Raw genomic sequence first — 13,297 nt, forward strand, 5'->3', positions numbered from 1 at the left:
TGAAGAACAGTACTATAGGTAGCACATTGAAGATTATTTTTAGAATAATTTTTCTGTAAAAGTTGTTCGTGTTATGCAAAAATGAGCCTTTCATATATATTTTTAAAGTGTTATATGTTTTTTCACCACTAAAATGGGTGTTGCAATTAAAGCTCTAGCTCAGGATTATTTCCTGGCAGTTCAAACCATCCCAATCAGCAGGGAATGAAAAACAGCAGATAATATGATTAAATGAAATGCTGGAAGTGCGGTTACTTTTAACATAAAATAAACATCACTGTTGGTACCATATGCAATAAATCATCATCATTTAAATCCTCATTTATCTTCAGTTATGGTACATAGTTAACTGCAAACCTCCAGTCTGTTCGCTCAGTTAACAGATTACTGAAGCAGTGAATCATGCAGTTCATCACAATGTTATTCAACAAGGAGTTGGTGTGTTGCTACAATAGGATGTCTGCCAGAAAGTATATTCAGTTGTAATATAAATAAGGAAACATATGCAGAATGTCGAAACAATTTTCACTCAGGGACTGTAACAATTAAACTGCCCACACCTGATTACTGTGATGGTCATTGACAAAAGTGTCCACTGTCAGCTGCTTCACTGCCATCTTGGCCTAGATGAGGGCTGTTTGTTTAAATGCTTGGCAGGAGTTTCAGTGACAATAAAGCACAGATCTAACTGAGCACAAATTCAGTAGTGCAGCTCCCAATTAGCTGGCTGCATTGCTAAGCTAACCTGAAAATTAGCCTGGGCAAAGACTAAAAACCGGGGTGGGGGGCTGCAAGGAAAGTACAGCTATAAGTGACTTCTGTAATTATTTGCATTTATGTGTAAATTTGGGGTGGTTTTTTTTATATTGACTACATTATTCAAACCAATATGCTGTAGGTTAGAGCAAGTACTGGATGCTAATCACTGTCTTAAGGCTACTACTGTTGTGATGTGGCGCTATAGAAATGGCACTGAAATGAACTGAGTCTACTTCAACTTCATGACTTCAACAATAGCTAATCAAGACATTAGCTATCAAAACTGGGCGTTATAAATTAAATAGTATTGGTGTTGTGGGTTATTGTAGCTTTCTAAAACAGCAGATAATACTGGACATGAAAAAGGGATTTGGGAATACCACAGCAATAATGCATGATACATAATCATGGTGAATGACTAAATTTAGCATAGATTTTAAGTATGAAAAGGCATACAGTGTGAAAATAAAAGCCCCTATGGGGAACTTCAGCGTCTTTCCTTTGTATATAGTTTCAGCTCACGGCTCATATTCGGGTTTTTGCTTTATGGGTTCAGTAACCCAGTAAATGCAACATAAGGAAATAAATCCTGTGTAAAGGGCCTATATGGGTACTTTCAGTGCCCATAATCTTTCTATAAGTTGTGCCAATATGAAAACCAAACAGCTTTTGGATCTATGTACTGAAACCAAAAGCGATACACTGTAGCTGTTTAGTGCACATACATTGTACACCTATATTGCCAGTATCAGAAGTTTACATTAAAAAAAGTGTGGACAAAGAATTAAGAGACTTATTGTAATGGGTTATGTAAAATCATTTTGACGTGATGAAATAAGAAAAAGACTCTTACTTCAAATTATGCATGTTTCCAAAAAACAACAGAACACCAGAGTTTAAAAAGGAGCCTAAAAACTGGCTGAAGGGTAAGGATAATACCTAATAAAGCTCAATTCATTTAGTTAGGTATCCACCTTGTGGTAAATAGGTGGTACTGCACCATTTTTACAGGCCGCATGTATTTTGCTCAACTTTATAGTTACTAAAAGCCATAGAGTTGGAACTGTTACCTAACCATTATGTAATATGGTGCAATACTGTCACCTTGCAACATATTTTGGTCTTTAAATCTAAACATGCATTAAAAAATAATTTAAATTAAATCATCTAAACATGCCAGCATCACATCTTCACACAAATCCGGAGTTTTCATGTTTGCACATGAGGGTGGCTACTACGTTCTAAATTTTATGTCATTTTTGGACTCATGTATGAATCAGCCAGTAGATGCAGAGACTCGTATGAAATTTAAAGATAAGGAGCTAACTTTAACGAATATTATCACTTTATCAATGCTGGTCATCATGCCCTTTACTGCTAAAGTATTTATTTATACCAATATTTATACCTACACTCTATACCCATACTCCATACTGGTACTCAGGTTGTTGCACTCTATCGTATTATTTATCGCATTGTTTATTACCTTTTATTCTGTTTGTTTGTCATTTTTTCCTCCTTATATCTTTATTACAACCTAAATGCACAGAACTCTGAGGCCTCGCGTGCCTTCTGAGTTCTGTATTGATGGTGGACCTGCTTTTTTTTCTCCATGCTGCACTTCATGGCCTCCTCTACTTAGCAGATATATTGTTCTTCCTACCACCCCCCACACACGATGAGATTCCTTGGCGCACACAGTCACACAGGCTTTTAGACACTCATTAGCTCTTACTAATACAATAAGCGTCACCTTCCATTACATGGTGCTCGGTTGGATATCAGGATTGGAAACCTACCAAATCTCCACACAAGGGGTGCTACCCCCTCAAGCATGGCATTGTCTTTCAACCACAATGTCGGATTGTTGTCTCTTTTCTCTTTAACCAATGTCTAAAGTGTAAACATATACACTTAATGTAGATAAGTGCACATACTGACACCTTTCTCCGACACACACACCATCTCATGGATGCTCTTTGAAGGAGTGGCTAAACTGACACACATTCTTGCATCGTGTGGATCCTCACGTCAACTTTGGGGTTTGTTTCAGCGCAGGCAGCTGTTTAAAAATCCACCGTGCCCCCACCCTATTCGAGCCTGTTGTCTCGCTTTCCAACAGCACATGTAGAGGTGTAAGAAAATCTTAATTAAGACTCCTAATTCTCCGTGCTGTCGCCCGACCACGGCTGTGGACTCACGTGAACCCTTCTGCGCGTAGCGTGAGGATAGATGTCGTTGGACCAGGTTGACAGTTTTGTTCTATCATCTGTACTCTTCAAACTTCAACCAGGACTAACAGATACTTATTAAAATCTATTTAATAAAGTTCTCATAATAATATAATTGTGTAGCTTGCTGCAAACTTTCCATATAAAAACACTACTATGTAGCAAAAAAATTTCAAAAGACCTAATAGCAAGTAGTTTTTCATTTTTGAGGTAAGGTGTAAATTGAATAAACATGATTATAATAAAAGAAAAGTTTTCATGTTTTTTAATAGTGTCATTTTTCCTGTAAACAACAAACTTGTCTAGAGTCTGGCCTTTTCATCAGGAATCTAATTTGTTAACATAACAGTTAACACGCACATGTTAATGAATTTTCCTCATTATACTGAGAGGCTACAGTATGCCGTATGTCACCGCACAGATATATAATGTGTAGTGACAAGTGCTTGCCACTGTAAAGGTGATTTCAGCTCTGGGTTTTGTATGTCGCTCTTGGGTCTGAGGCTTCTCCCTCTGAGCAGTGGCAAAGGGCATGTGATCCTCGGCGTGCAGCAGATGCCCTGAAGAAGACTTGCAGCAGATGAGTTGAAAATGAGCGTGACACGTGTTAAACAGGCGAAGCCCCGCGACGCTGACGTTTGACAAGATGATGGGCGTAGGCAATTATTATTGTCTCCGCTTAAAAAGCAGTCAATATTCAGGGCTGCAGTCTTTGAAAGCAAAAGTCATAATACAAATCAGCTTGACCAGATTTTCATTACTAATTGAGGTGCCTGAATGGAATATGATCACGCTTAAAGAGGCAAGAACCAGATTTTGAAAGCCTTAAAAACCTCAGGGTCCATAATGGTGATTTTAAGGAAATTGATATAAAACGACTGCTAAAATGATTTCAGTGACATCCTTACATTGTAACATGTAGGTGTCAGCCTCTATGAGTTCTTTCTTTACACACTTGTAGTCATCTGCACGCCCTAACAGACCTCCGACCTCAGTCCTTCCTGCCCGACAAAAGTACCAATGATGGTGCGTTAGCCATGGGGTGGAACATGCCAAGGGGGCGCTCCACTCCACCCCCTTCCCTCTACCCACCCTCCAGAACCATTTGGACCACAGGGAATGGGTTAATCACATTAGAGGCCCAGAAGAGAGATGGGAAGTAGACAGTACCGTGACAGCCGGGGTAGCACTGGCACGACTAATCCCGTTAGGCCGAGGAAAAAGGGGGACGCCATCGCGCCTACGAGGCTGAGAAAGAGAAAAACATTTTCCCAGGAATGAGTTCACCTGTATGGTAACACAGCGAAGTTGGCCTGTTGATGCCTATTAGAAGAAACAATCGCACTTGGCACATACAAATGTTTTTTTTCATGCTGGGCACCACTTTATTGTCAGTGCCTGAAAAAAAATCAGCAGCAGACAGTGGCATCGCATGAGATCCTCTTTCATGCCACAGTGAAGCACCCCCTTTCAACCCACTGCTATCTGTCTGCCAAACAGTGAGAAGATGGGGAGGGGTGGTGTAAGAAGGATAGAGCCTATTTCATCTGCCATTGTAAGTGCACCCGAGTTCAACCTTAATGTAAACCTTTGCAGGCAGGATATGAATAGGATGCTCTCTATAAAAATATATCCTGCTGGGTAATCCGGCAGATGGCCACAGCAGCGGACACTACAAGGGAGGGTGTAGCCAGTGCAGGGGTAAACGGGGAACGTCCGTTCAGCAGCCACTCTTCAGACTGGGAGATGTGGAATCAAGATTCTTAACTCCCCTTGGCAACGCTGGGAAACAGAGCCGTCAGTTTAGATCCATCAAGTTTCTACTTAATCTCACCCACCATTTTTTTTCTCTCCAGTTTCTCCTTTTTTTTTTGTATCTTCTCCCTTTGTTGTGGGGATTAAGCCAAGTGGTAAAACAGTGATTTAATGATCTTTCCATGGCTATGTGCACCACTTAAACCATGAGACAAACAAGCTGAGGCATTCTAAGAGTCACCCCCTCTGAAGGCGGCTGTTCAGGAACTGTGAGGCTTTTGATACAGCTTTAAGCTCTGGCTGATTATTTTTCCCACTGCGGTGTGATGTGCTGTGCTCTGCTATGGGAAAATTGAAGTTTTTGTGTTTTGTGAAGGCCCATTGTAAACAGGATAAGAAAAAAACAGTTGGATAATTTAATGATAGGTTTATAATGATAAGGTATGGTAAATTGTAATGATTTCTTTAAGCACAAAAGAAGCAGTGCTGTTAAACTTCAGCATCACCATAGCAAAGCATAAGAAAAATACAGAAATATTGCAAATATTTTTTTTTACAGCCGGACAAGGTTAGGTTCCTTTAATGCACAGACTTCATGTTAGGTATCAACAGGTTTAAAGAAAATTATATAAGGAAAATTTCCTAAAAAAGCTAGTAGAGCTAGTAGAGTGCTAGTAAGCTAGTAAAGTGAACCTTTCACTTGGTTCTTCATGCAAAATGAACTAACCTTCGAAAATTCGTTTGCAGTTAAAGGTTGTTTTTTAACAGACCTGTGTGTTTTAAACATACCAGTCTGTCGGCAAGCCTCGGAACTACCATGAGTAACATTACTGCAGCTATTTTTCATTGTAACTTTGTTCCATTAAAATTTTTTATATAAAATATAATATAAAATATTTAAGTTTTGCAAGAGCTGTAAACGGAGCATCTGTAAATTTCCTCAACAGCAATAAAGAGATAGGCCTCAAAGAGAGCCATGAAATGACCAAATGGCTAAATAATATATTTTTTAAAAGTCCCAAATTTTAATTTTACTCTTTTAAAGTGTAATTTATGTCAGAACTGAAATGCAAAATGCTAACAGATAATTAATTTATTTTAATATGTGCTAGCATTTGCAAGCTATGGTAACTAACATAAGCTTAATAACAGCTATTAAGCTTGTTAATGATGACTGCTACCAGGAGATAACTACATGGAATTTTGTGCTGCTGCTCATATGTGTGTGAAATGTGTGTGTAATGTGTCAAGGTTCATCAGGTTTATTATTTGTATTCACTATTCTATAATCCTGAACATTTGTTATTTCTGTAAATATAAAAAACTACAAATCTCAGCCCTATCTTTTCAATACACCTTTCTGAAGATGAACTAGCCCAATCCAATAGAGCGCCTTCTGGGATGTGATGGAATGGGAGATTTGGATCATTGCTTGAAATGAGCAGGTAATAAATCTGCATCAACTGTGCGATATTGTCATTATTATGTGATGTCATTGTTAAAATCTATAACAAATGTTTCCATCACCTTGTTGAGTCTATGTCACAGAGGCAGTTCTTTAGGCAAAAGAGGTCCAACCCAGTACTAACCAGGTGTACCTAATACAGTAGTTGATGAGTGCAGCTCAAAACTGTTTATAAGTATCTTAATCTTTATCTGTCATATTAATTAAGACATTGAGCCCGCCACTATGTAAAGACTAAAAACTAAATTAAAAACTAAAAACTCAAATGATGCATTTAAATGTTCCAATGTTATGCCACACCAGGAAATAATTTCTTCACCTGTGAGTGCCATGTCTATTACTTTTTATGTATTACCTCTTCAAATTCATTCTCCAAGCTCCTGCAGTGCAGAGCACTGAATATATCTGTTTGAGAGGTACAAACTATTTGGGCAAAAAGCACATACTGACCAATGTCTTTTTATCTTATTCAGAATATGAAAGAAACTTTGCTTTCCTTTAAGAAAACTCACACATTAAGGATTACTACAAACAAAATCATTTAATTGTGGTAAATTATACATCAATACTTCTGATACAGTTTGTGTTTGTGTCAGTATGTGTCTGTGTGTGCTTGTATATGTGTCTGTATGTGTCTGTGTGTGTGTGTGTCTGTTACTCATTTACTGAGAAATAACTGCCAAGGCATTGGCAGTGACCAGCACAGAGTAGGACTAGAAAGCCATAATAGGAGGACAAATATCAGAGGAGAGGCAGTCTGTGTGTAATGGATGATGGAGGTGTGAGTGTTTAGGCCAGTGTGCAATAAGTGGGTAAGCTGGTGATTGGCTACATTGGGGGACACCAGTAGGGTCAATGATGATGATAATGGGGAGGGTAAGCACTCTATTGAGGTTAATACTTCTGAGCTGGCTAAGAGATTATGCCATTGTGAAAAATATTTAAGACCTCACAGATTTTACACCGCTAAGAAAGTCAGAAAGAGAGAAAACAGTTTTCAAACTACACATTAATATGAAAAACTGTAACCATGACCAAGCTGCAGTGAGCTGACATTCAGACACAAATGGCTGATCATTAAGTAATAATGATTTTAGATGGCAACATTCAGGTTATTGAGGAGTCAGTATGACCCCTGTTGTAATTAGAACATCAGCTGTAACTGCTGCTTTATTACAACCCTAATTCCAAAAATGTTGGGAAGGCTGTGTAAATAAAAACAGAATGCAGGGATTTTGAAATCTCATACACCCATATTTTATTTACAGTAGAATATAGAAAACATCAAATTGTTCAAATGTACAATTTTAAGAAAGAAATGGCTATTTTTTATTTGATGGCAGCGACATATCTCAAAAAAATTGGGAAGGGACACGTTTACCACTGAGAAGAATCCCCTCTTCTTCTAAGAACAATCGACTGCAGGAGTGTCGCCCCGTTGTCTGATTTAGGATTCCAGCTGCTTTTTATTACCACTTATGTGTCGTTATCATCCCAACTTTTCCGAGATGTTTTGCTGCCATCAAATTCAAAATTTCATGAAATACTAAAATATAATATGTTTTCTATGTTTTACCATAAATAAAATATTGGTCTGTGAGACTTGCAAATCATTCCATTCTGTTTTTATTTACATTTTACACATCCTCCCCAGTTTTTAGACCTGAAGTTATGATTATCACACAATCCCTGTGAAAACATGGACTCAGACGAGTGTAACAAGTAGTGCATTTGTACTTGTTTTTAATCTGAGTCCTCAGTGAAGAGGTGGGAATGGAAGGCCTCCACGAAGGTGATGACCTCAACAACTTCAATCTTCTTCTTGACCGGGAAACATCTGGGCATGAGCTTTCGTCCATACTATAAGATTTTAAAGGTGGAGCCTTAACCATCAGTGGGAAATAACTTGCTATGAGTTTTTTTCTAAGCTAACTAAAATTGATTTGTTGGTAGAACATTGAGAGGCTAAGTGTCTTTATTTCTCAAAGCTAGAGGTAACATTTCTCATTTGTAAGAAGAGCATTCTGTGTGTTTGTGTTGAGCTACATTTTTGCAGATGTTCACCCAACATCACACAACAACCATTTATATATGTGGCACACTGACTTAATGCAAGTACACGATGTATATAATGCTGTATTAATCTATTTTAAGTGACTCACTGTTTTCTTGGCTTCACCCAGCGACCTCTGAATGCACTTCTTCATCCTTTCTCTGTGTTTCTCCATCTCCAGTTTAAGTGTTTCCTCTCGCTGTCTGGAGTGTGTAACAGCATGTAATAAGAGATACTGGATACTACAGTATACTGGATTTTTATCAATACACCAAAGAGAGGAATTAAAATATAAACAGAAACAAAACCCATTTTTATCTTTCTGTATTGTTAAAAAAAAAACAACTGGAGATTAAGGAGGTGGATAAAATTTACTATCTATTCACAAATTAGCCCTGTTTACTAAACATCTGCATTCAGTGAGACAAACCTGCTCCTCCTCTCGCTGTCCTTGATGTTCCTCAGTGTTTTCAGCACGTCCTCTGGGATGCTCTCAACTTGCTGGAACAGCAGAGACATACGGTGCTCAAAACCAGTCAGCATCTCCAAAGTGGTGAGTTGGGTCGGCCGTTTTTCGATGCATGAGGAATACACCTTTGCCACCTTAATCGCCAAATCATCCAACATAATATCCTGTATGTAAGACAATTGTAGAAGATGAGAGAAAAAAAAGGTTCCCCGAGGCTGCTTTGATTTAAAATAGGATGATATATTTAAAAAGTCATAAGGTAAAGCATAAATTACACTCGGCATCATTACCTGGTCCTCTGTCTTTATTGAGTCATGGAGATGAACACTCTTTTTAAGCATGGCCACTCTCTTCTTTTTGATGTCAACTCTCTCCTTCATATCTTCTACATGCAGGATTAGCTGCTCCTCTTCCTCTTTCCTTGACACAAAGAAGAGTTTATTGACAATCTATCTATCTATCTATCTATCTATCTATCTATCTATCTATCTATCTATCTATCTATCTATCTATCCATCTATCCTTGGTGCTTTCCTTTTGCTTGGTTAGCAGACATAGCAGCAGTCACATAAATTGTAAGATGGTTATCCTAAATTTCAAAAACCAACTTTGAACCGCTGTCACGAGAGATCTGCAAGATACTGTGAGGACTTCTTCACAATAGCCAAAATTCATGCTGTGTACACCAGGCTTTGAAAGAACTGTTAGAAAAACACTCTGATTCTCACATTTTCTTCATGGTGACCTCGAAAGTGTGCTCCACTGTCTTATCCATCCTGGTGATATTGTGAATCAGAGACAGGTTCTGGTCAGTCAGCTCTGACATCAGGACCATTAACTCCCGGGGATCGGAGATATATGGTTCCAGCTTGTCCTGCAGGGAAAGGTAAATGAGCACTGTAAATAAAGACTCCTGATGAAAATGGGCTGTTGCTTTAATGATCTTTGGTTTTAGACTCACTAACTCTGACCTCATAGATTGTGTTGTTTCCATCCAGCTGGGAATTCTTCACCCTGAAATGAAATAGATTTTAAGATCAGAGTTTTAAAAAGTTTTATTCTGCTGTAACTCCTACCACCTTCTTTGCTGTTGTTGCATTCCTCCCTGTTGCTCTGATAACATCACAGATTAAGTTATCCAACAAAACTAAAACTAATCAAACTAACTAATCGATTTAAATGATCTGAAAATTGATAGAAAAGAACCAACTGGTGATAGTGTGTGTGTTTCCTTACACTGCATCACTGTGGTTTGAGGACAGTGTAGACTCACTGGAGGGAGGCAGCACTCTATCTGGAGTGGAATCCACATCTTTCTCCAAGCCTGTGTTAAAGTTCATACTTACAGATCAGATGTATGTGAGCTTCTACGCCAGCAGTTATAATGCATTCAATAGTAACTCAGACAGGGTTTATTTTTTAATAAAAGGCTGTTCTCCCATTTGAGAAACCCACACCAGTCTAACCCGTATCCATTTATAGTTGTTTTCCTACCATCTGGTCTGTCTGGCAAGCCTTTCGTTGTTAAAGTCGCTGCTTTCTGGGCTTCCTGCCACTTGGGATCAGAAAGCTTGAACAGAATTCTCCTGTACCTCTTATATTCATTCAGAACCTTCTCAATGTTGGCAACTTCACTATAAAGAAGAAAGCTTTAGCATGCTACTTATTCCAAATTTGTCACTTTCTTTTACAGATCTATGCATTAAACCTATGCGTATAGCATTTAAGTGACATGCATGATATTCCTATTGTTAGCCATACCTTTTTAATATTGCTGTTTCATCGGTTACCTTCTCAATCTTATCACTCATTTCCTGTATGGAGCTACTTGAGTTTTTCAACCTGCTAAAAAAGCAGTTTTACAGTTATTTCAATGGAAAAATGATATTTAAATCAACCCATCCCATATTCAAAACAATATTTATATCAAAATATCCCATTTTGATATGGGGAATTTTCTGATGCTTACAGACTTTGGGCATCCACAAGTTTCTTCTCGACAGAGGTGAGGAATTCTTTCAAAAAGCAATCTTCAACTGCCTTGAAATCTTCAAGTCTTTGTACTACATACTTCTGTGCAGTAATGGCCTTGGCGGTCTTCTTAATCTTTGAACTGATCACCTTCATATCAAACTGGATTATTTAAGGATAACAACATAAGAAACTGTAAATTTGTCATAAAAAGACAGAAAAGCTGTGATGGCTGTTTTCTAACAGAATACGCATTTATTAAAGAAATAATGAATTATGATAGACTTTATGTGCGTACTATTAAAAAAAATAGTTTCAGATTTTGGGAAATATAAATCAAGGAGGAGATAAAGCTTAAGAGCCAATACGTCCTTCTTTTTTAACAAACAAAATTTGATTTTTTTTTTCCCCCCGCTTCCAGTCTCTCCAGGCTGCAGCGAAATCCTAAATAAAGCTAATCCCAAACATCATTTCATTAAAACTAAAAGATTGTCTGATTAAAATCTCTATAGCTTCATTTAAGAGCAGGATATTTGTACTTTTGCTCACATCAATTTTGAAAGAATCTTGATCTCAGGATTAGTCCTTACAATTGAGGGATTCTTCTTGGGTCTACAGGGAGTGCAGAATTATTAGGCAAATGAGTATTTTGTCCACATCATCCTCTTCATGCATGTTGTCTTACTCCAAGCTGTATAGGCTCGAAAGCCTACTACCAATTAAGCATATTAGGTGATGTGCATCTCTGTAATGAGAAGGGGTGTGGTCTAATGACATCAACACCCTATATCAGGTGTGCATAATTATTAGGCAACTTCCTTTCCTTTGGCAAAATGGGTCAAAAGAAGGACTTGACAGGCTCAGAAAAGACAAAAATAGTGAGATATCTTGCAGAGGGATGCAGCAGTCTTAAAATTGCAAAGCTTCTGAAGCGTGATCATTGAACAATCAAGCGTTTCATTCAAAATAGTCAACAGGGTCACAAGAAGCATGTGGAAAAACCAAGGCGCAAAATAACTGCCCATGAACTGAGAAAAGTCAAGCCTGCAGCTGCCAAGATGCCACTTGCCACCAGTTTGGCCATATTTCAGAGCTGCAACATCACTGGAGTGCCCAAAAGCACAAGGTGTGCAATACTCAGAGACATGGCCAAGGTAAGAAAGGCTGAAAGACGACCGCCACTGAACAAGACACACAAGCTGAAACCTCAAGACTGGGCCAAGAAATATCTCAAGACTGATTTTTCTAAGGTTTTATGGACTGATGAAATGAGAGTGAGTCTTGATGGGCCAGATGGATGGGCCCGTGGCTGGACTGGTAAAGGGCAGAGAGCTCCAGTCCAACTCAGACGCCAGCATGGTGGAGGTGGAGTACTGGTTTGGGCTGGTATCATCAAAGATGAGCTTGTGGGGCCTTTTCAGGTAGAGGATGGAGTCAAGTTCAACTCCCAGTCCTACTGCCAGTTTCTGAAAGACACCTTCTTCAAGCAGTGGTACAGGAAGAAGTCTGCATCCTTCAAGAAAAACATGATTTTCCTCTTCTCCCTTTCCTCCTGCTCTTTCAACAGCAGACCTATCACCTCATTTGTGGACATGCTTTGTCTGTCCTGCACTGAAGACAGTCAAAACAAACCTTAAAAATAGTTTTCAATACAGTGCTTTGAAACAGTTTTTGACTATGTGTGTGTGTATTTTTCATGCTTAGATGCTTACATCATTAAAAAAATGCTGCTAACCAAAAGGAACTCAAAGGCTCATCTCAAATTTACCAAAAAGCATCCCCCAAGAATTTTGTGAAAATATTCTGTTGACTGATGAGACAAATTAAAAGGTTTTGGAAGGTCTAATTCTTGTTACACCTGGGATAAAAAAAACATCATACCAACAGCCAAACATGGTGCTGGTTGAGTGTGATGGTCTGGGACTGCTTTGCTGCTTCAGGACCCGGGCGAGTAATCGATGAAACCATGAATACTGCTCTCTACCAGAAAATCCTCAAGGAGAATTTCTGGCCATCAGTTTGTGTCCTGAAGCTCAAGCTCATGAAGTACAAATTAAGATTTTCAACTGTACTAGTCAAATCTGATCAAGATGCTCTGGCATGACCTTAAACAGGCTGCTTAAGCTTGAAAACACTTTATTATGGGAGAATAAAAGCAATTCAGTATAGAGGCATGGGCCATAAATTCATACACAGTGATGTCAAAGACTCATTAACAGTTATTCCTAACATGTGACTGCAGTTCTTGCTGTCAAAGCTGGCACAACCAGTTATTAGGTTTGGGCGGCAATTATTTTTTTACACAGGTTTAGATAGTATTTTTTCCAAAATAAATTAATTCATGATGTAAAAACTGAATTTTATATTTATGTGGGTTTTCTTTGCCCAATACTAAAATTTATTTGATGTTCTGAAACATTTAAGTGTGACAAATATATAACAAGGAAAGGAAATTAAAGAGTGGGCAGATATTTTTTCGCAACATTGGAGTTATGTGCTATATTTACATTTTGCAATTTCACAACACTGTTTTTTTTGTTTTGTTTTTTTCAAATACGTCCAGCTTTCTAAACAAGTATATATTTCTTCTGATG

General features: G+C 38.3%; 1 protein-coding gene across 1 annotated transcript; it reads right to left on the minus strand.

Moving 5' to 3' along the window:
- Window positions 1–6,725: 6,725 nt before the first annotated feature.
- LOC102080953 (cilia- and flagella-associated protein 100) lies at window positions 6,726–12,646 on the minus strand. The gene is made up of 11 exons (XM_013272338.3): window positions 12,585–12,646; window positions 10,702–10,865; window positions 10,494–10,577; window positions 10,227–10,366; window positions 9,969–10,056; window positions 9,704–9,746; window positions 9,461–9,606; window positions 9,023–9,152; window positions 8,694–8,896; window positions 8,373–8,466; window positions 6,726–8,070 (listed from the first exon to the last, which is right to left on the minus strand). The coding sequence occupies exons 2-11, from the start codon at window positions 10,857–10,859 to the stop codon at window positions 7,954–7,956; spliced, it is 1,203 nt and encodes a 400-aa protein (XP_013127792.2). The 5' UTR covers window positions 10,860–10,865; window positions 12,585–12,646; the 3' UTR covers window positions 6,726–7,953.
- Between the last annotated feature and the right edge of the window lie 651 nt (window positions 12,647–13,297).

This window comes from Oreochromis niloticus, linkage group LG10 (genome assembly GCF_001858045.2).
Source record: "Oreochromis niloticus isolate F11D_XX linkage group LG10, O_niloticus_UMD_NMBU, whole genome shotgun sequence".
Classification (NCBI taxonomy): Eukaryota; Metazoa; Chordata; class Actinopteri; order Cichliformes; family Cichlidae; genus Oreochromis; species Oreochromis niloticus.